The sequence below is a fragment of the Mytilus trossulus genome, chromosome 10 (genome assembly GCF_036588685.1).
Source record: "Mytilus trossulus isolate FHL-02 chromosome 10, PNRI_Mtr1.1.1.hap1, whole genome shotgun sequence".
In the NCBI taxonomy this organism is placed as follows: domain Eukaryota; kingdom Metazoa; phylum Mollusca; class Bivalvia; order Mytilida; family Mytilidae; genus Mytilus; species Mytilus trossulus.
Genome location: NC_086382.1, coordinates 12,610,255 through 12,631,796, shown reverse-complemented (window position 1 = coordinate 12,631,796; position 21,542 = coordinate 12,610,255). Strand labels below are relative to the sequence as shown.

At 33.0% G+C, this 21,542-nt stretch overlaps 1 protein-coding gene across 2 annotated transcripts; it reads left to right on the top strand.

Moving 5' to 3' along the window:
• The first annotated feature begins 6,848 nt into the window (after window positions 1-6,848).
• Window positions 6,849-18,686, top strand: LOC134686867 (general transcription factor IIE subunit 1-like). 2 transcript variants are annotated; one of them, XM_063546685.1, is made up of 5 exons: window positions 6,849-6,934; window positions 11,970-12,653; window positions 15,348-15,546; window positions 17,380-17,563; window positions 18,348-18,685. In XM_063546685.1, the coding sequence occupies exons 2-5, from the start codon at window positions 12,010-12,012 to the stop codon at window positions 18,518-18,520; spliced, it is 1,200 nt and encodes a 399-aa protein (XP_063402755.1). In that variant the 5' UTR covers window positions 6,849-6,934; window positions 11,970-12,009; the 3' UTR covers window positions 18,521-18,685. The 2 variants fall into 2 exon arrangements, with proteins under 2 accessions (XP_063402755.1, XP_063402754.1); XM_063546684.1 differs by having other exon boundaries at window positions 6,874-6,994; window positions 18,348-18,686.
• Window positions 18,687-21,542: the final 2,856 nt, after the last annotated feature.

Below are 21,542 nucleotides of genomic sequence, written 5' to 3'. Positions count from 1 at the left end.
TGCGAACAAGACAACTGTCCACAAGAGCCTGCGACTTGTGTTGCAGAAAGCTCGTGGTAATCCTGCAGCAGTGTTAGCTAGCTTCTTGTAAGCTTTATATTTTACCCGAGTACCTCATTTTATGAAGTTTCAATCTGTCGCATGTTTATTGTCTTCGACCTCATTTTCATGGTTCGGCAACTACTTGAAAAAAAAGGTAATGTTAATTTCTCTTTTAAGTAATATTAATGAGCCAACTTTATTTGGAATGTGCGTACGACAGTTTCACCGGACATCGACCTCATTTCATGAATCTGAACAAGGTCAAGTTTTGGTAGTGAAGGCCGTATTTCGGATACTAAGTAATAGGTCTAGTATGGAAGGACTATTATGTGTACACATTTGATATTTGGTGTTGAATAATTCAAGGTGTACGTCTAGCTGGCAGGTGTCATGTGATCGAAGTTAAGTTTCGAGGTGAGGTTTTTTTTTCTAATACTATATGCAATAGATCAACTATATTTGGTGTATGGAAATATTTTATGTGTATGTCCATCTTTACAGTTATAAGTCGATAAAAATCTATAAAATTTAACCATTTTCTTGGTATTCGCACTATGACTTTAGTTTAAGTAAATAGAAATCTATGAAATTTCGAAACAAGGTTAATGCCCTCAAAGGAAAAGTTGGGATTGCATTTGGGAGTTTTGGTCCCAACAGTTTAGGAATTGGGGGCCCAAATAAGCATTATTCTTGGTTTTCGCACCATAACATTAGTATAAGTAAATCAAAATCTGAAATTTAAACACAAGGTTTATGACCATAAAAGGAAGGTTGGGATTGATTTCGGGAGTTTTGGTCCTAACGAATAAGGGGCCAAAATTAAACTTTGTTTGATTGCAATAAAAAATTGAATTCTTGGGGTTCTTTGACATGCCAAATCTAACCGTGCATTTAGATTCTTAATTATTGGTCCTGTTTTCAAATTGGTCTACATTAAGGTGCAAAGGGTCCAAAACTAAACTTAGTTTGATTTTAACAAAAATTGAATTCTTGGGGTTCTAAACATGTACTTAGATTTTTGATTATAGGCCCAGTTTTCAAGTTGGTCCAAATCGGGATCCAAAATTAAACTTGAGAGAGCCGTGGTGTAGTGGTTAGTGCATCGGACTACTAACACAAAGGTTCCTGGTTCGATTCCCGTTTGGGATGAAAATTTCAGGAACTCAATTTTCGGCTCTCCCTTGACACCATTCGCGAGTATGGTCTTGAGGAAACGATGATAGTCCGTCGGACGGGGACGATAAATGGCTGACCCGTGTTAAGAGAGAGCCATATCTCTTGCACGTTAAAGACACCCTTGTAGTTTTCGAAAAAGAGTAGGCTAATGCCGCTACAAGGCAGCACTCGCACCCTCAAAGTGGAAAGGGATTAATATAAGTTGCAAAACTTGTTTCCCAATCCACTATAAATAAATATGTTTAAACTAAACTAAAATTAAACTTGGTTTGATTTCAACAAAAATTCAATATATGGGGTTCTTCAATATGCTGAATCTAACCATGTATTTAGATTTTAATATTAAGAACCGGTTATCACATTGAGGTTTAAAGGGTCCAAAATTGAACTTTGTTAGATTCATAAAAAAATGAATTCTTTGGGTTCTTTGATATTCATGATTAATCTAACCATGTATTTAGATTTTGGATATTGGAATACCACAAAGGGATGGTAAGAATTGTTCTAGGGAGTTATGGCTCTAACCGTTAAGGAATAAGGTGCAAAAAAGGGGGAAAAGGGTTTCCAGGTTAATGGACAATTACTTCAGTACAAAACATAACATAAATGTAAGGTTGGTAATTAAAACTCATTTTAATATTTCACTTTAACTGCTCTTAAATTATGTATATTGGAAATTTGCCAAAAACTTAATTATTTATAAGTTCTATTGGAAATTTGCCAAAAACTTAATTATTAATAAGTTCTATTGGAAATTTGCCAAAAACTTTAGTTTAATGAACTTCATTGAAAATTTGCCAATACAAAATGTTGCATTGGAGTTATCTTTCTTTGTCCAGAATAGTAGTTAAATCAACTTAAAGATCATGACTATATTTTATGATATATTTAAATGAGTAGATTTAGTTGAAAACTCCATAAGAAATTTGAATTAAGATCATTTTTGTCGAGCATGCAACTTTTGTTGCAGAAAGCTCGACATAGGGATAGTGTTCCGGCGGCGGCGGCGTTAGCTCACTTCTTAAAAGCTTTATATTTTAGAAGGTAGAAGACCTGGATGCTTCATACTTTGTATATAGATGCTTCATGTTACGAAGTTTCCGTCAGTCACATGTCCAATGTCCTTGACCTCATTTTCATGGTTCAGTGACTACTTGAAAAAAAAAGTTAAGATTTTTTGTAATGTTAAATTCTCTCTTATTATAAGTAATTGGATAACTATATTTGGTATGTGCGTACCTTGCAAGGTCCTCATGCCCGTCATACAGTTTTCACTTGACCTCGACCTCATTTCATGGATCAGTGAACAAGGTTAAGTTTTGGTGGTCAAGTCCATATCTCAGATACTATAAGCAATAGGTTTAGTATATTCGGTGTATGGAAGGACTGTAAGGTGTACATGTCCAACTGGCAGGTGTCATCTGACCTTGACTTCATTTTCATGGTGCAGTGGTTATAGTTAAGTTTTTGTGCTTTGGTCTGTTTTTCTTATACTATATGCAATAGGTCTACTATATTTGGTGTATGGAATGATTGTAAGGTGTACATGTCTAGCTGACAGGTTTCAGCTGACCTTGACCTCATTTTCATGGTTCAGTGGTCAAAGTTAAGTTTTTGAGTTTTGGTCTATTTTTCTAATACTTTATACATTAGGTCAACTATATTTGGTGTATGGAAATGATTTATGATCTATATGTCTGTTATGCAGGTTTTATTTGACCTTGACCTCATTTTCACGGCTTATTATTCAGTGTTAAGTTCTTGTGTTTTGGTATGTTTTTCTGAATTTATAAGCAATAAGTCAACTATATTTTTTGTTTTGAAGAATTATTATCTGTACATGTCAGCCTGGCATTGTTCATCTGACCTTGACCTCATTTTCATGGTTCATTGATCATTTTTTTTTAATGTTGAGTTTATGTGAGAGTTGTAATAAAGCTTTATATTTGGTCTATCAACATATTTTTATGTCTATGATAAGTAAAGAAGGCGAGACATTTCAGCGTGTGCACTCTTGTTGGAATAAGGGAAAGAGGGAGGTGAAAAAAATTGAAGGGGTTCGATTTTCTTATTTCAGAAATGAAAAAAAAAATTATTCAAATATCAAAGGATCAATATTCAACAGCATACTGAATTGCTCAAAAGCAAAAAAAGAACATTTTAAGTTCATTAGACCACATTCATTCTGTGTCAGAAAACTATGCTGTGTCAACTAACGAATCACAATCCAAATTCAGAGCTGTATCCAGTTTGAATGTTGTGTCCATACTAGCCCCAACCGTTCAGGGTTCAACCTATGCGGTCGTATAAAGCTGCGCCCTGCGGATCATCTGGTTTGGTCTGTTTTTCTTAAACTATAAGCAATAGGCCAACTTTATTTAAGTGTATTGAATGATTGTACATGCAGAACACTAGTGTGAGCGCGGAATGACCGATCGTTTTGGAGACTGGAGTGAGTGCTTTTGAGAGGAACCTGGTGATAAACTTTGATGGAATTCGACTGTTGATTGCTTCGGACAAATCTTTCATGGAGCTCTGCTCTGTAATTTTTCTCCTTCTTTCTGTGTATTGAGCAGCAACTTTTTTCTGACCATGATAGAAACTGAAAAAGTAATTCTTTACTTTTTATGAAATCAAAAGCGCGTGTCTTATAAGATTAAAAAAAACGGGAAAATTGAAATACCTTCAGTTTTTAATGTGTTATCATAATAAAGTAGATGTTTTTGAACTAAAAGGTATCACAATGAGATAAAGATCGATTTATATACAAAAATATTCCATTCCTTATCAAAAGCTTCTATCCCTTGAGACACAAAATCTGACACGCAGAGCGACACTTTATATTTGGATGAAAAACTAGTTTTAAAACCAATTAAGTTTAAGTAAGAAGCTGGTATTTGGTTAAATTTCATTATAGGATTTCAATTCTATATAAATAATCCGGGAAGAAGTCGTCTAAAGAAGTTTTTATCCAGAAATTTGCATATGAAGCCTCAAAATCTGCAACACGGCTAACTAGGGTCTGGTGTTTGAGGTAACAGAGCACTGAACACGACTGCTTTTGCTTGCAGGAAATAGATATTATATGCTTCAATTCCTTCCGTGCAATACATTGTATGGTACTAAGAATTCTAAAAAAAATATTTTTAATACATGTACTTGAACTTATACTTTGATAGTTTTCTTCGCTTCGAAATTGCCATCCCGTGTCAAACATAGTCGACGCCCCGCATGTGGGGTTCTACACGATGAGGACTATAAACATAACTATCAATGATTAGTAAATAAGGCGAGACATTTCAGCGTGTGCATGCACTAGCTCTTGTTTCTTATACTACATGTATATGCAATAGGTAAACTATTTTTGATGTATGGAAATATTTTATGATGCACATGTCAGACTTGCAGGTTATTTTGTTTTGATCTCATTTTCACAGCTCGGTACAGTTTTTACTGCAATTTAAAATTTAGTTATGCCCCTTTACAAATTGAAAAATGACTGTTCGTTTTCATACGACTGCAAAAACTTTTTTGGGTTCGTATAATGCTTTGATGTTTCCACAGGCACTTGTCGCAGAATGTTTTTTCCTATATATACCTGAATATATAGGTTCTGAGACAAGTGTCTGTGGGTGTCGCTGTCGTCGTCGTCGTCGTCCGAATACACATTTCGTTTCCGGACAATAACTTTAGTTTAATTCGATGGATCTCTATGAATTTTTCTAAGAAGGGCAAATACCGCAAAAGAAAGATGGATGGATTTTGGGGATGATGATCCCAACAGTGTGAAAATTGGGGGCAAAAAACACGCATTTTCGGGATAATAACTTGTGTATAAATATTTGCATTGCTTAAATTGTACCACAAGTAGAAGGTTTTGATTCATTTTAGGGGTCATGGTGTCAATAGTTTAGGAATTAAGGGCCAAAAAGAGACAAAAAACAAGGATTTGTACAGTTTCGATACCATTACTTGTGTGTAAGGGCATGGATCTCTCTGACATTGTACCACAAGGTTCCATATAACAAAGGGAAAGCTTGGATTGATTTTAGGGGTAATTTCTGCAACCAGGAATCTGATGTACAGTAGTTGTCGTTTGTTTATGTAATATATACGTGTTTCTCGTTTCTCGTTTTGTTTATATATATTAGACCGTTGGTTTTCCCGTTTGAATGGTTTTACACTAGTAATTTTGGGGCCCTTTATAGCTTATTGTCCGGTGTGAGCCAAGGCTCCGTGTTGAAGGCCGTACTTTAACCTATAATGGGTTACTTTTTAAATTGTTATTTGGATGGAGAGTTGTCTCATTGGCACTCACACCACATCTTCCTATATCTAGGAATAAGGGACCAAAAAAAGACCAAAAACAAGCATTTTTCTAGTTTCCAGACAATAACTTGTGTTTACGTGTATGGATAGTATCTCTCTAAAATTGTACAACAAGGTTCCATACTATAAAGGAAAGGCTGGGATCGAGTTTGGGGGTAATTGATCCAAGGGGCGATTCAAAAAGTTTAGGGGGTGTTTCCATTTTTTTTAAGGGTTCATATTTTTGTCAAAATTTTACAAATTTCAAACTTTGAAAAGTTTCAAGGAAGATATCTTCAATTGCACAGTTTTGTGCAATAGATTTGTAAGATCTTTGACCACATTTATGTTGTGTCGGAAGCCTATATTATTTATAAAATTGATCACAATTCAAATTCAGACAGTATCAAGCTTGAATTTGGTCCAACTGTCCAGGGTTCGACCTCTGCCGGGGCGATCGCCTGTATCAGGCTACGCTCAGCAAAGCTTTAATAAGTTTGCCTCAAACCAATATATTGTTATGAAACTTATATACAATGCTTATTAGAACAAAAATCCGACCAAGTACAAATTTTGGTATAGTTTCATTTTTATCGTTCTAAAGGTATGTCCATTTACAACTGTATATGCAAGCGGGGCATCGTTATTTGTCCCACTTACATATTCCTCATTTATCTTCTATGATCCTCTATTGAAGGTCGAACTATATATAGGTACATTGCATGCACCATTCTTATGATGCTGGAAAGTTCAATTAACGAAACCAAAGATGACCAAAGATGGGCTCAACTTTAGACCTGGTTCATTATTAGGCCACATGAAAAAAGAATCGAATAATTTCCAATGTGTTCCTGCGTGAAGGTACAGTGAAATGTTGATCAGATAAAGTCCTGAAAGACCGTCAGCAGAGTTTATTTTACGTTGAAATCCTGTAGGAAATTGCAGTTCAAGAAGAGGATATACGGGTTTTTTTTATGTGATAACTTTTGCTGTTGTCTATGTTTTCTGTGTGATAGGAAATTGCACACAATGGATTTAATTACAGTTAATGAAATAAAAGTTTCAAATGTATGAAAAAAGTTATGCTTGACATATATATGTCAGTGATTTTCTCAATTTAATTATAAACATCTCCAAAACTAATAAATTTAAAAGTCTTAATTTTTTTAATGTACTGTACTTTCTTTATAAGACCAACATAAATCAAAACAAATCACAAAGTTTATACAATAAATCTCGGGTAAGCCTTCAGATGGAATAATCTTTGATAAGGGCTATACACGGAACAAATTCCGAACTTGTTTTAATTTTATGCGTTATAGTTTGTTTCCGGTTCAAGAAAATCGGCAAACATTAGAACATAGGCGCCAAATTAAATCTAAATATTATGGTAGCGTATGCCTAACAGGTACAGAAATGATGATAAAAACGTAGCTTAGAAATAGATAAAATCCTCCATGTTAAAAATGTAAATTACACCTTTTTCTTCACATATCTTTTGACATTTTGGTCCACAACTGCACAAGTCGCACAAGGCTTCTTCTTCTTCCAATACAGTGCAGTCCTCTAATCACAGGCACTTGTTTCTGTCAATATGGGGTTTACTATCCATACCAGTACAAAAAAAAACACAAGGTAGCTAACGGAAATTTTCATTGTGTTCGCTTCAACCAATATTTTATTACTTTCCCAATTTTTACATACGAAAATTGCAAAGTAATCGGAAACAGGAAAAAATCGTAGTAAGCCTTGACAAAAAAAATAGATACTTAAAATCATTCAACAGGACATGCTTTTAAAATTTGAGTAAACACCTGAATAAAAACTCAACAGTGAAAACCGTAAGCAGTGCAAATTGTTATTAGTACATCACTCGATGATATTTGTTTTGAAATTTTGCATAGTTGCAACTATTGAATACCTCGTCTTGATCTTGGTAGGGGAAGGTTATTGATTTACTGCACAAGCATCAAGTAATTTACTTTAGTGGGGCTCCCCCTTACAATTTTGCCAAAGGTTTTAGCTTGTTCATCTACTCTCTCAATTTTGAACTGTACATTTGTATTTTTTTTTAAAGTGTCCCATTTTGTTTGATGTCTGAGGAAATGTTGGCTATGCATGTTCTTGGCTGTCCTTAATTATTTTGCTTGGCTGTGTATACTTTTGCAGAACAGTATCAGTCTGTTGCGGTCTTTTAATGATGGTAATTGCAGTTGGTCACTGAAGCGTGACTGGAGTGGGCCCCCTCTTATGCAGTCAGTGGGCCCCCAGTTATGAAAATTTCTGGATCCGCCAGTGCAAGTTTGAATTTTGGTGGTGATACTTAAACCGTTCTAGAGTTATGCCCTATAAATGGAAAATTTGATAAATTTTTAATATCCGTTCTCTTACTTAATTTGCTTCAACCAAATGTTATGAAACTTATACACAATGCTTATTACCACAAAATACAGATCAAGGTTGAATTTTGGTGGCGTCACTTTAATCAATATCTAGTTATGCCCCTTTATAAATGGAAAAAAAAAGCAAAATGAATAGTTTCCGTTGCCTCACTTAAGTTGCCGTAACCAAATGTTATGAAAATCATACACAATGCTTATTTTCACAAAACACAGATCACTTTGATTGTTATTTTGGCTAGCTTTAACCATTTTTAGCTCACCTGGCCCGAAGGGCCAAGTGAGCTTTTCTCATCACTTGGCGTCCGTCGTCGTCCGTCGTCGTTAACTTTTACAAAAATCTTCTCCTCTGAAACTACTGGGCCAAATTAAACCAAACTTGGCCACAATCATCATTGGGGTATCTAGTTTAAAAAATGTGTGGCATGACCCGCCAAACCAACCAAGATGGCCGCCATGGCTAAAAATAGAACATAGGGGTAAAATGCAGTTTTTGGCTTATAACTCAAAAACCAAAGCATTTAGAGCAAATCTGACATGGGGTAAAATTGTTTATCAGGTCAAGATCTATCTGCCCTGAAATTTTCAGATGAATCGGACAACCCGTTGTTGGGTTGCTGCCCCTGAATTGGTAATTTTAGGGAAATTTTGCTGTTTTTGGTTATTTTCTTGAATATTATTATCGATAGAGATAAACTGTAAACAGCAATAATGTTCAGCAAAGTAAGATCTACAAATAAGTCAACATAACCAAAATGGTCAATTGACCCCTTTAGGAGTTATTGCCCTTTATAGTCAATTTTTAACTATTTTTGGTAAATCTTAGTAATCTTTTACAAAAATCTTCTCCTCTGAAACTACCAAGCCAAATTAAAACAAACTTGGCCACAATCATCATTGGGGTATCTAGTTTAAAAAATGTGTGGCGTGACCCAGCCAATCAACCAAGATGGCTGCCATGGCTAAAAATAGAACATAGGGGTAAAATGCAGTTTTTGGCTTATAACTCAAAAACCAAAGCATTTAGAGCAAATCTGACAGGGAGTAAATTGTTTATCAGTTCAAGATCTATCTGCCCTGAAATTTTCAGATGAATTGGACAACACGTTGTTGGGTTGCTGCCCCTAAATTGGTAATTTTAGGGAAATTTTGCTGTTTTTGGTTATTTTCTTGAATATTATTATCGATAGAGATAAACTGTAAACAGCAATAATGTTCAGCAAAGTAAGATCTACAAATAAGTCAACATAACCAAAATGGTCAATTGACCCCTTTAGGAGTTATTGCCCTTTATAGTCAATTTTTAACTATTTTTGGTAAATCTTAGTAATCTTTTACAAAAATCTTCTCCTCTGAAACTACCAAGCCAAATTAAAACAAACTTGGCCACAATCATCATTGGGGTATCTAGTTTAAAAAATGTGTGGCGTGACCCAGCCAATCAACCAAGATGGCTGCCATGGCTAAAAATAGAACATAGGGGTAAAATGCAGTTTTTGGCTTATAACTCAAAAACCAAAGCATTTAGAGCAAATCTGACAGGGAGTAAAATTGTTTATCAGTTCAAGATCTATCTGCCCTGAAATTTTCAGATGAATTGGACAACACGTTGTTGGGTTGCTGCCCCTAAATTGGTAATTTTAGGGAAATTTTGCTGTTTTTCGTTATTATCTTGAATATTATTATAGATAGAGATAAACTGTAAACAGAAATAATGTTCATCAAAGTAAGATCTACAAATAAGTCAACATGATTAAAATGGTCAGTTGACCCCTTTATGAGTTTTGCTCTTTTCAGTCAATTTTTAACCATTTTACGTAAATCTTAGTAATCTTTTACAAAAATCTTCTCCTCTAAAACTACCAGGATAAATTAAAACAAACTTGGCCGCAATCATTATTGGGGTACCTAGTTTAAAAAATGTGTGGCATGACCTGGCCAACCAACCAACATGGCCGCCATGGCTAAAAATAGAACATAGGGGTAAAATGCAGTTTTTGGCTAAAACTCAAAAACCAAAGCATTTAGAGCAAATCTGACTGGGAGTAAAATTGTTTATCAGGTCAAGATCAATCTGCCATGAAATTTGCAGATGGATCGGACAACCTGCTGTTGGGTTGCTGCCCCTGAATTAGTCATTTTAAGGAAATTTTGCCGTATTTTGTTATTATCTTGAATAATATTATAGATAGAGATAAACTTTAAACAGCAACAATGTACAGCAAAGTAAGACCCAAAAATAAGTTAACATGACCAAAATGGTCAATTGACCCCTTAAGGAGTTATTGTCTTTTATAGTGCATTTTTAACAATTTTCATAAAATTTGTAAATTTTAACTAACATTTTCGACTAAAACTTTTAGGCCAAGTTCAATATAGATAGAAATAATTGTAAGCAGCAAGAATGTTCAGTAAAGTAAGATGTACAAACACATCACCATCACCAAAACACAATTTTGTCATGAATTCAAATGCATCCTTTGTTTAATATTCACATAGACCAAGGTGAGCGACACAGGCTCTTTGGAGCCTCTAGTTAAGTTATGCCCCTTTATAAATAAAAAAATTGCAAACTTTTTGGTTTCCGTTCAGTTACATAAGTTTGCCCCAACCAAACATTTTGAAACCTACCGGCATACACAATACTTATTACCACAAAACTCAGATCAAGTACAAATATGGTTAGCGTCACTTATATCGTTTTTGAGTTATGTCCCTAAGGCTCTATTATGTTGTATGCAAGCGGGGGAATCATCTGTGTCCATGGGGACACATTCTCAATTTATATTTTTTATTATTGTAATTTTTGCATAGTTTCAGTATATTTTGGCGTATGCCAATATTTTTAATCTTCCAAAAAAAATGATATCACACAGGAACTCTAATTTATATACATTTGTTTTTGTATGTGTAACATGTACATTTGTATGTTATACTGTTTATCATGTTTATATCAAGATTGAAAAAAAAGCTATGGTAAAACCCAAAATACTGGCAAATACAGACATGACAGATACTAGTTAATTGAATTTTTTTATTGGACATTCATTGTAACTAAAAATCAGTCCATACCTAGTTGATTAAAGGACAAATAAAGTCACAGATAAAAAGTCAATTATTTATGACATTGTAATATATATGCATTTTGACAAAAAGTCACAATTAATTATTGACTTTTTATATTGAATGCAAATTAAAAAAAGTTCTAGGCCTCACACTGATTATTTTTTTTCTGACATTGACCAAATTTTGTATTTTTATTTTAAATTTAATTTATCCTTTCTATTACACTGTAATTGTTAAGAAAAAAACCCTGACAATGCCATTCATGACAAAAAACAAAATATAAACAACTGTATACAAAAGACAATATAGGAACTTAAAGATTAAGCAACACAAATTGCACCAAAAACTGGTGATGATCTTATGTGCTGGCAGGTCCTGCTACCGACCTAGGGCTGTATAGCCAGTCAAGGTCGTTAAAAACTTCCATTTGTTTGAGGTCCTGCTCCATAAGGGACACACACAATGATTTACTATCTATACCTATTGCAATTTAAATTTGTTTGAAATATTCAAATTATAATTGCTCATGTGAAACAACTTTATTTAGTCCCATTTCACCATATATTTACATAAATAGACAATACTTCATCAAGACTCAATATTTTAAAATTTATAAAGAATTGACCGCTTGGGAATAATTTGGTTAACAAGAAAATAACTTCAGTGGTAAGTATCTCATCTGTTTGCCAGAGATTTTGGTATGTCAGATTGTTTTGAATACAGACTACTGTAACAAGGTAACAAAAATTGTTCATAAAAATACTGGTAAGTTGAAAAAGAAGAAAGTCCAAAAAACCTGACAAAATTAAAAGTTGGATTATTATCGATTATATCAACCAACAGAATGAATTGAAAACAATTGCATGCGCCATTCCTGACTTCACTGTAGGCATTTTCAGAAAAAAATGATAGGTTAAACCTCATTGGAATCAATTGATTCTTAATTCTGTTAATTTTCTTTAACTCTTTTTTTTTCAGAAGCACATGTATAACTGACAGCCATCCATTTTAGTGTAAGATGGAACCAGAAGTGTTAACAGAAGTACCAGAGTCATTAAAACGTTTGATTAGACTTGTAACACGTGGATTCTATAGTATAGAACATGCAATTGTTATAGACTTATTGGTACGTAATCCATGTATGAAGGAAGATGACATCATCGAACTATTGAAGTATGATAGGAAACAGTTAAGATCGTATATAAACACTCTAAAAAGTGAGAAATTTTTGAAATTCCGTATGAGAGTGGAAACAGATTCAGAAGGTAAAATGACACGCCATAATTATTATTTTATCAATTATTTAATGTTTGTAAACGTTGTTAAATATAAACTTGATCATGTGCGACGGAAAATTGAAATGGAGGAGAGAGACAATACAAGTCGAGCTTCGTTTAAATGCCCTGGATGTGAGAAAACTTTCACTGATTTGGAAGTTGACCAGTTATTTGATTTGAGTACGCAAAAGTTTATCTGTACATACTGTAGTGAAGAGGTTGTAGAGGATGAAAGTGCCGTTATGCAAAAAGATGCTCGAACATTACTGGCAAAATTTAATGAACAAATTGAACCTATTTATGTTCTACTCAGAGAGTGTGATGGTATATCGTTATCACAAGATATCCTGGAACCTGAACCAACTGATCTGAAGCACACTTCAAGGTATGTTGCAAATAATCAAATGTTGGTTTATTTCTATCTTTAGGCCATTGCATTGTCAACAATGTTTTAAACTGAGCTCAGTTTTACGTTTCAGACAAATCATAGGTCCAGATATATAGAAATTTTAAGAAATACTGCCTACATGTATACGCGTATAGAAATTTAAATACCTGGATAGCTTATAGTTGTTTGTAGAATTCAGAAGATAACAAAAAGGGGGATGGTGGCAGTCAAAAATCATTTACATGAAGCTTACATTGTATATACCGGGTAATTCTACCTAAAAATGTAATGATGCTGTGTTTTGCATGCATGAGAGAAATTGTATTATTAAATAAGTGAGATTTTCTTTTCTCTGCTGATGTATTTGTAATTATGGAATTCCATGGCAGAAGCAGTGTCCTCTGGTTTGCAATACAGGTACAAAAGTATGATGAAGCCAGAGTAAGGTATAGTTTGACATAAATTGATCATGAGTGTCAACTTATTATAAACTCAGCCAGGGATCATTTAAATCTAAAATTTTCACAAATATATAGGATTGAAATATCTTACAGTCCTAGTTTATACTTTAAAGGATTTTTTATGCCTCATTCACAGTAGATCATTAAGCAAGTTATGAGTAACACTTGTCTATTTGTTCCAAAGTTAGTTTCTGTTCTCTGACTTTAGTTTGCCTATAACCCAATGTTATAATATAGTTATCAAAGGTACCAGGATTATAATTGAGTACGCCATACGATACACACATTTCGTCATCATTAGACTCACCAGTGATGCTCATATCAAACTATTTATAAAGCCAAACAAGTACAAAGAGCAAATGAGGAACCAAAATTCCAAAAAGTTGTGCCAAATATGTCAAAGGTAATCCATGCCTGGGATAAGAAAATCCTTAGTTTTTTGAAAAATTCAAAGTTTCATTGACACAATTAATACTATAAAACAAAAATGTCAGATTTTTTAGTTGAATGAGTATTGCCAGAGTTATACATGTATCTCTTGGTCAGAATCATCAAACATTTTTATCACTGTGCATTCATGTATCTCCTAAGGCCAAATAGAAAAGTATGTGTGTTTACTGTACCCCTTCCAACCCTAATTTTTATCCTGTTCCCTTTAGTTTTTTTAGGGCCCTTTTTGATTAAGCAATACTACCTCACATTGCCTCATGTACCTATCTACCCTATTTTTTTCAGCACATGACAGTAAACACATACTTTTTCGTTTGGCCTAATACATTTATTTTGGCAACTCATCCTCAATCTTGTTTGTGCTACGTACATATATACGTGGTATATAAAATTGAAATAAGAGTTGTTACATCCAGATGTGTAGATGGGGGTCTGGATGGGGTCTAACATTTCAATGCATTTCTTTCTTTTCGATAAAGTAATTTACTACATGTGGGTGGGATGTTCGCCTTTGATTAAAATGAGATAGAGCTATATATATTGGTAGTACAATCTATATTTGTGAATTTTGCAAGGCGGAAATTATAGGATTTCATACTAGATATCTTAAGTTTTTAGTTTCTCAGGTTCTGTATATTGAAGTTTAAAAATATTTAAACAGCTACTTAAAGTAAATATATTTAGATAACAATTGTAAATTATTTTGTCAAGTTTGACTGTTATTTAACCTTACAGTTGGGCCATAATAAATAATAGGTTTGTTTGCCCAAACGCTACCTACCCAGAGAAAAGCAGCCTTCTCAAATTCTTTTATTGTCCTGATTTGAAGAATTTTTTTTTTAATCAAATAGGCATGAAGACTAATAAACATCTGATACTTCAATTTCTTTTTTTGAAGAAAAAAAAAGGAAAATGCCTACCTACCTACCCACTGTCTCAACCTTTGGTAGGGTTTGTGCAAACCTCAATATTTTTAAGTGTGGCCTTGACAACAAAGAGGTAATCATTGAAAAAGCTATTGCCTATATCATTGTACATGCACTTATTTCCTGAATAAAATCTTTATCAATCAACTGCTCATTGAAAAGGAAATTAAACCTTTCATTAGAATCAGTTGGTGTTGGTCTGTTGACTGTATCATTGACATTGAATAATGCAATAGCCTGGAGAATTCATTCAATAAAAACTTAAATCATTCATTGATAAATGTTGTGGAATAAAAACAATAGCTTAAACCATGTCCCATACCATGCATGTGCCAAGTCAGGAAAATGGCCATTGTTATATCATACTAGTAGTTGGTTTCTGTGTGTGTTACATTTTAACTTTGTGTTTCCGTTGTGTCATTTGTTTTCTTTTATATTTGAGTGTGAAATCACATTACTATAAGACGTGTCACGGTACTTTTCTATCCCAAATTCATGTATTTGGTTTTGATGTTATATTAGTTATTCTCATCGGATTTTGTCTAATGCTTAGTCCGTTTCTCTGTGTGTTACATTTTGATGTTGTGTCGTTGTTCTCCTCTTATATTTAATACGTTTCCCTCAGTTTTAGTTTGTTGCCCCAATTTAGTTTTTTGTCCATAGATTTACGAGTTTTAAACAGCAGTTTAATACTGTTGCCTTTATAAATAAACTTATTGATACATATGTATGATTAATTCCCCCTCTCTGAATTTGATTTTTTTATTAAGTAAGATACCATCATGGTCATTAATAGTTTAGTTACTATTTCATATATATATTTGAACTAAGATTTGCATTTTGATTTTTTTCAGATCCAAACAGAAATCTTCAGCACAAGGAGATAAAACGACCTGGAGCGGAGATGCAACACGTGGCCGTGATTTTGGAATGTCCGAGAGTACTGTTACCATTACAGTGGATGAGGAGAAGAAGAAAGAAGCTGTCAGGGAGAGACCAGTCTGGATGACAGAGAGTACAGTAGATGGGGCTTCTAATGATACAAATGAATTTGTAAGAATCTTACTAAGAATTGAAAATTCAGAAATTTATGTTACATTTGTTTATGAATACAAAGCACTCGGAGTCTCCTTACCGGCATAGATGCCATTTTAATTAACTGCGATTTCATAAAATTTTATAGGTACGTCACTTCTGAAATTATTAAAGTTTTTTATGCTGGGAACATAATATTGTCACATGTTTTGCAATATTTAAAAAAAACACAAAAAAAACCAACAATTTCTTAATTTACAGCATTATAAATGAATTACAATCATGTCAATCATCTTTTGAATTTAATTTGATCTCTTAGAGCTTTTTTCAAACTTTAGCTCACACACTTGAGGCTTAGTCAGCAAACTAAATTTAAAGAATTGCAGAAAGCCACTTTGCATTGATAAGGAATACACATTGAAATGTTAAATACTTTCATGTACCCAGTCAACCATAGAGAGTCAGTATGTATACCTCCACTTACTCTTTAAACTTTGAAGAAAATTTCTAAAAAATATAAATAAAGGGCCATGTGAGCTTATGCCATCACTTGGCGTCCGTCATCGTCTGTCGTCGTAAACTATTTCAAGAATCTTCTCCTCTGAAACTATAAGGGTATCTTGTTTATAAATTGTATCCGAAGTTTTGATCTATCAATAAACATGGTTGCCATTGCTAAAAATAGGACATAGGGGTCAAATGCAGTTTTTGGCTTATATCTCAAAAACAAAAGCATTTAGAGCATCTGAATGGGGTAAAAATGTTCATTAGGTCAAGATTTATCAGCCCTGAAATTTTCAGATGAATCAAACAACCCATTGTTGGGTTGCTGCTACTTAATTGGTAATTTTAAGGAAATTTTGCAGTTTTTGGTCATTATCTTGAATATTATTATAGATAAAGATTAACCGTAAACAGCAAAAATGATCAGCAAAGTAAGATCTACAAATAAGTTTATATGACCAAAATTGTCAATTGACCTTAAGGGGTTATTGTCCTTTAATGACAATTTTTCACAATTTGTTCATCATATTTGCTAACTTCAAAAATATTCTCCTCTAAAACTACTCAACCAAATTCAACCAAACTTCAACTGAATGATCAGTAGGGTGTATAAAATAAAGTTTGTGTTTTATTTTCTATTTCATCAAAAAACATGGCCGTCATGGCTAAAATAGAACTCAGGGTAAAATGCAGTTTTTGGCTTATATCTCAAAAACTCAGCATTTAGAGCAAATAAAACAGAAGTTAAAGTATTTATTAGGTCAAGGTCTACCTGTCCTGAAATTTTCAGCCGAATTGGGTAACTGGTTTTTCAGGTATAATGCCCCTGAATTGATGATTTTAAAGAAATTTTGCAGTTTTTGGTTATTATCTTGAATATTATTATAGATACAGATAAACTATTAATAGCAAAAATGTTAAGCAAAGTAAGATCTTCAAATAAGTCAATTTGACCAAAATTGTCAATTGACCCCTTAAGGAGTTATTGCCCTTTAAAGACTTTTTTCACAATTTGTTCATCATGTTGACTTACTTTAAAAAATCTTCTCCTTTGAAACTGCTGTATCAATTTCAGCCAAACTTAGGCTAAATGAGTTTCAGAGTATCTAGTATAAATTTTATATTTTATTTCCTTGTATGTCAAGAAACATAGCTCCTATGGCTAAAATAGAACATAGGAGAAAATGATTTTTTTTTTGCTTTTGAAAAAAATAGGACGATTCAAAGAACATTTAAATAAATTGAAAAGCCAAAATAATCATTGATGAGAGATTTAACCCAAAAAATTAAGGTTAGCGATTCAGGCTCTTGAGAGCATCTTGTTAATCTCCCTATAAAATATTTCAGGGTGTACCAAAATCAGATATTGCAGGACCTTCAAGAGCAGATACATCACGTAATGTTACCAGTAATGAAATAGAGACATTGTTAATTATTCATGAGAAGAAAAGTGGTGCAGTACCTGGCATACCCACTGAGGATAGCTCTAGTAGTGACTCGGAGGACGAGAAAAAGCCTACAACTTCTGCAGGTAAAACTTCTGAAACCACAAATCTTGTCATCTTCTTAGATATAGGAAGATGTGGTGTGAGTGCCAATGAGACAACTCTCCATCCAAATAACAATTTTAAAAGTAAACCATTATAGGTTAAAGTACGGCCTTCAACATGGAGCCTTGGCTCACACCGAACAACAAGCTATAAAGGGCCCCGAAATTACTAGTGTAAAACCATTCAAACGGGAAAACCAAATAGCATGAAATAGGCTGCTAAAGCTGAGCTCCTCACACAATTTTCATTTGAGGAGGTCTTCACTGACAACAGGCAAGTTAAAATCGGAGATGTTTGTCTTATGGAGCCTGTATCTAGTTCAAATATCACAAGATCAACTTTTGTTAAAACATTTAGTTAATATACAAATGTATATAAGAAAAATGAGATGTAATATATATGATGCCAATGAAACAACTAACCACCAAAGTTTAGAAAAAGTGAATGTAAGCACCTTATTGCCTTCAACAATGAGAAAATCCCATACCTTGTAGTCACCTTTAAAAGATTATAACATGATCAATATGAAACATTTGAATTCGAGAAAACTAAGGGTCTCATTTATAACAAAACAATTTATGAAAATTTATTACAGAGGGCAACTAATGACAACCACTGAACTACAGGCTCCTGACTTGGGAAAAGGCACATACAGAATTATTAATAAGCACTCAATCCTCTCCCTAACCTGGGGGAAGGTTGTGTGCACTCTTATACTTATTCATTGGCCTAATATCTATTGACCACTTATAATATTTGTTTCAGCTGTAGAAGAAATGGAAGATGATGATGATGATGAAGGCCCTATGGTTTCTATAGGTGGTGCTAAAGTTTCCATACATGATGTAACAGATGATATGGTGGCTAAGATGACACCTCAGGAGAAGGAGGAATATATCAGACTTGGACAAGAAATGTATCAAGACATGTATGAATAATGTCGATAAATAAAGTTCAATATTTTCAGGAAACATTCGCAGCAGTTCAATTTTGACTCATTCCACAAGTGTTCATTTGAAAAATACATTGTTAATGTTTTATAAAAACATGTTAAAGAGACACAGAGTTCATGCTTGTTAAACAAGGAATTATTTGAAAATTGAATATTTTTATATCTGGAACTTTTAGTGTTGACTTTTATACTTAAATCTGTGTTTTCCTATTTAAGATCCTTTATTCTGTTAAGTTATTTAATAGACCAAAATTTAAATGATTTACATTTATCCTTCAAGTTTTAATACTTTTCTATTGTTATTTGATCTTTACCAGTTTAGATGTTTGCATTTGCAAATATTTCTTTCAAAGAACAAAAAGAGTTCTTTAGTTATCTAACTGCGTTCTGTTTAACATTAACAACGGATTTCATTTAGTTTGTAGGTAAAGGTGGTATCTTTGGTTATCTTGCTTGCTACCTACACACTGAATGAAATTGGCTGTTAGAATTTGTCTGATTGTCACTATTTGTTAGTTTAACAATTCTGTTAAGGGATCCCTTGAAGATTCATTTTGTAACTGTCCATAATGTTGCCATGCATTATTAATTTAGTTTGAATTTGAAACTGTGAGGTATTAATTTAAAAAGCAGTTGTCATCAACATATCATTTGATTTAAACTATTGAATTGGTAATAAGAATTTACTGATATGGTTATTTATCATTGCTAGAAAAAAAGTACTTGATACTTGGAATTGTAACAGTTTGTGATTTATATAATGTAAAACAGAACTAAATCAATATCTATCCCAGAACAAATTTCACTACCATGGGTTTAAAGAGGAATGTTTTTAGGTAATATAGTCTATATTTTACAAAACAAAACCCTCAATAACTAAAAGTAAAAGTCTTACTTCAATTGTATTTCCAAGTTATTTTATAAATACTTTTATTTACAATGTATGAATATTTTTTCTCTGTCTTGAGTTGGTTTCAAAAATAGATATTGTAAAGATTGTTCAACTTTGCAATAATTTCATACATAATGTATAATCTTGTTTATTTGATTTGATAAACATTAAATAATAAACGTTGCTGATGTGTTAAACTTTTTTTTAGTGAAAATACAAGCTTCACTCTATTTTTTAAATGTCATTGAAATGCAGAGCTAACCATTGAATATGAGACTACAAGGGTCAATTCTTCGTTTTCCCCTTTTTCATCTGAATTGACCAGAATTTCCAGCTACTCTTGTTTCCTCAACTAGTAAATAGATTCCATGGAATATGCTGTAAGTGGCATTAGATTCTAAAAAAAATCTAAATCAATCTCCCTTTTCATAAGACTTAACACTTATACAAACACTTATACAAACAAAATATAGTGAATATGTATGTTTCCATGAATGTTTGTCAAAACTGACATTGGAACTTGTAGGTGAAACTTTGTTGTTCCTATACACTACTCTGGCAGGACAAGAATTGCAATACTTACATTTTAATAGAATTGAAAATAGATCAACGAAAACCTATAAGCATTGAAAATCAAGAACCAGGTATGAATAAACTCATCAGAGATATAAGATGGTTGTTTCATTTAATTCACATGAAATTTTCACAAAAAAAGTATATTATTTTCCTTTCAAAATATTTTGTTACAGACACACAACATTGTGAAAGGAAAGTGAATTTTTACAAACAAAAAATACTCATTCTGAATTTCATGACTAGACTTACTGTAGTAGAGGGACGAAATTTACCAGAGGGACAGACACTCAAACTCATAGATCGAAAATAAAGGGACTAAACAGAAAAAGACAAACACAAATAGTAGTACAGTAACACAAGACATAACATAGAAAACTAAAGACTAAGCATAACACAAGACATAACATAAAAAACTAAAGACTAAGCAGCAGGAACCCAACTAAAAACTGGGGGTGATCTCATGTGTTCAAGAAGGGCAAGCAGATCCTGCTCCACATGTGGCACCCGTTGTGTTACTCGTGTTATTACAAACCCGGTAAATAGTCAAATTCGATAGGTCTTATTCGTGAAAAGGGAAGAGGATTGTATCATGTTCTGTATCATCTGTGAAACGGTTATTCCATAACAGTTAACCAACTTGTGATGGCGTCTTTAAAATCAATGAAGGGATGATTTCAACTTCACATCATTTGGAACTCTTGGTTTGATAGCTTCCTTGTGAGCAGCAATTGACACTATCAATGAAATCGAGTTATATTTCAACACTCCAATGGGTTAATGGCTACATTGCTATCTTTTAAATTACTAAAAACAATTGCAAATACAAATCTCAATTTCAGAACTTCTTTGCTTAATAAGAATCCCCATATATCCATTGTTTTCAATTTATGTAGTTCAGACACAGTATTTTTCTCCTGTATAACGCACATACTATTGTATGTATATAAGATATATACATATTGATAACCATGCTTTCATAATATTTGAACTTGCATTAAAATGAAGGCATTGGTGTGAGGAACAAAAGAAAATAAAAAAAAGTATATGAAATCCAACATGTCTTGACACATTAATGGTACCAATTTTTCTGAACCAGATGTCTATTTCGACAAAAAAATGTCTCTTCAATAAAGGTCTAAATATTTGAAAATCAAAAGCTTATTAAAAAGTTGAATGGCTATAACCCAAAAAGGAAAAAGAATTAAAGACAGTTCCATCATAAACCATCAAGGTTTGGTCATGTCTAACTAAGGTGATGACAAAGATAGATTACTTAAAACAGAGACATACAATTGTATTCTCTCTGCTTAAAAGTATATAATTACATTAGATGTAAGTTTCATTATAATACGTTATTCTGATTGGCTAACATGTTATTCCGTTAACAATTGCATCAGACAATAACATTTATCATGCATGATGACACGAGGTCCCACAAAAAAGTGCAAAGGTGAATTAAATAAAACTGGATAAAAATCGTGTTTTCATGATTTTAGCTAAAAAAATGTAATTATAAGTATTGAATACTTCTTTTTGAAAC

What these genes read in the sequence shown, in the direction of transcription:
- LOC134686867 (XM_063546684.1), top strand. Translation starts at nt 12,010, where the DNA reads ATGGAACCAGAAGTGTTAACAGAAGTACCAGAGTCATTAAAACGTTTG. An exon ending in GATCTGAAGCACACTTCAAG is followed by an intron (nt 12,654 to 15,347) that starts GTATGTTGCAAA and finishes GATTTTTTTCAG; the next exon opens with ATCCAAACAGAAATCTTCAG. An exon ending in AAAGCCTACAACTTCTGCAG is followed by an intron (nt 17,564 to 18,347) that starts GTAAAACTTCTG and finishes TATTTGTTTCAG; the next exon opens with CTGTAGAAGAAATGGAAGAT.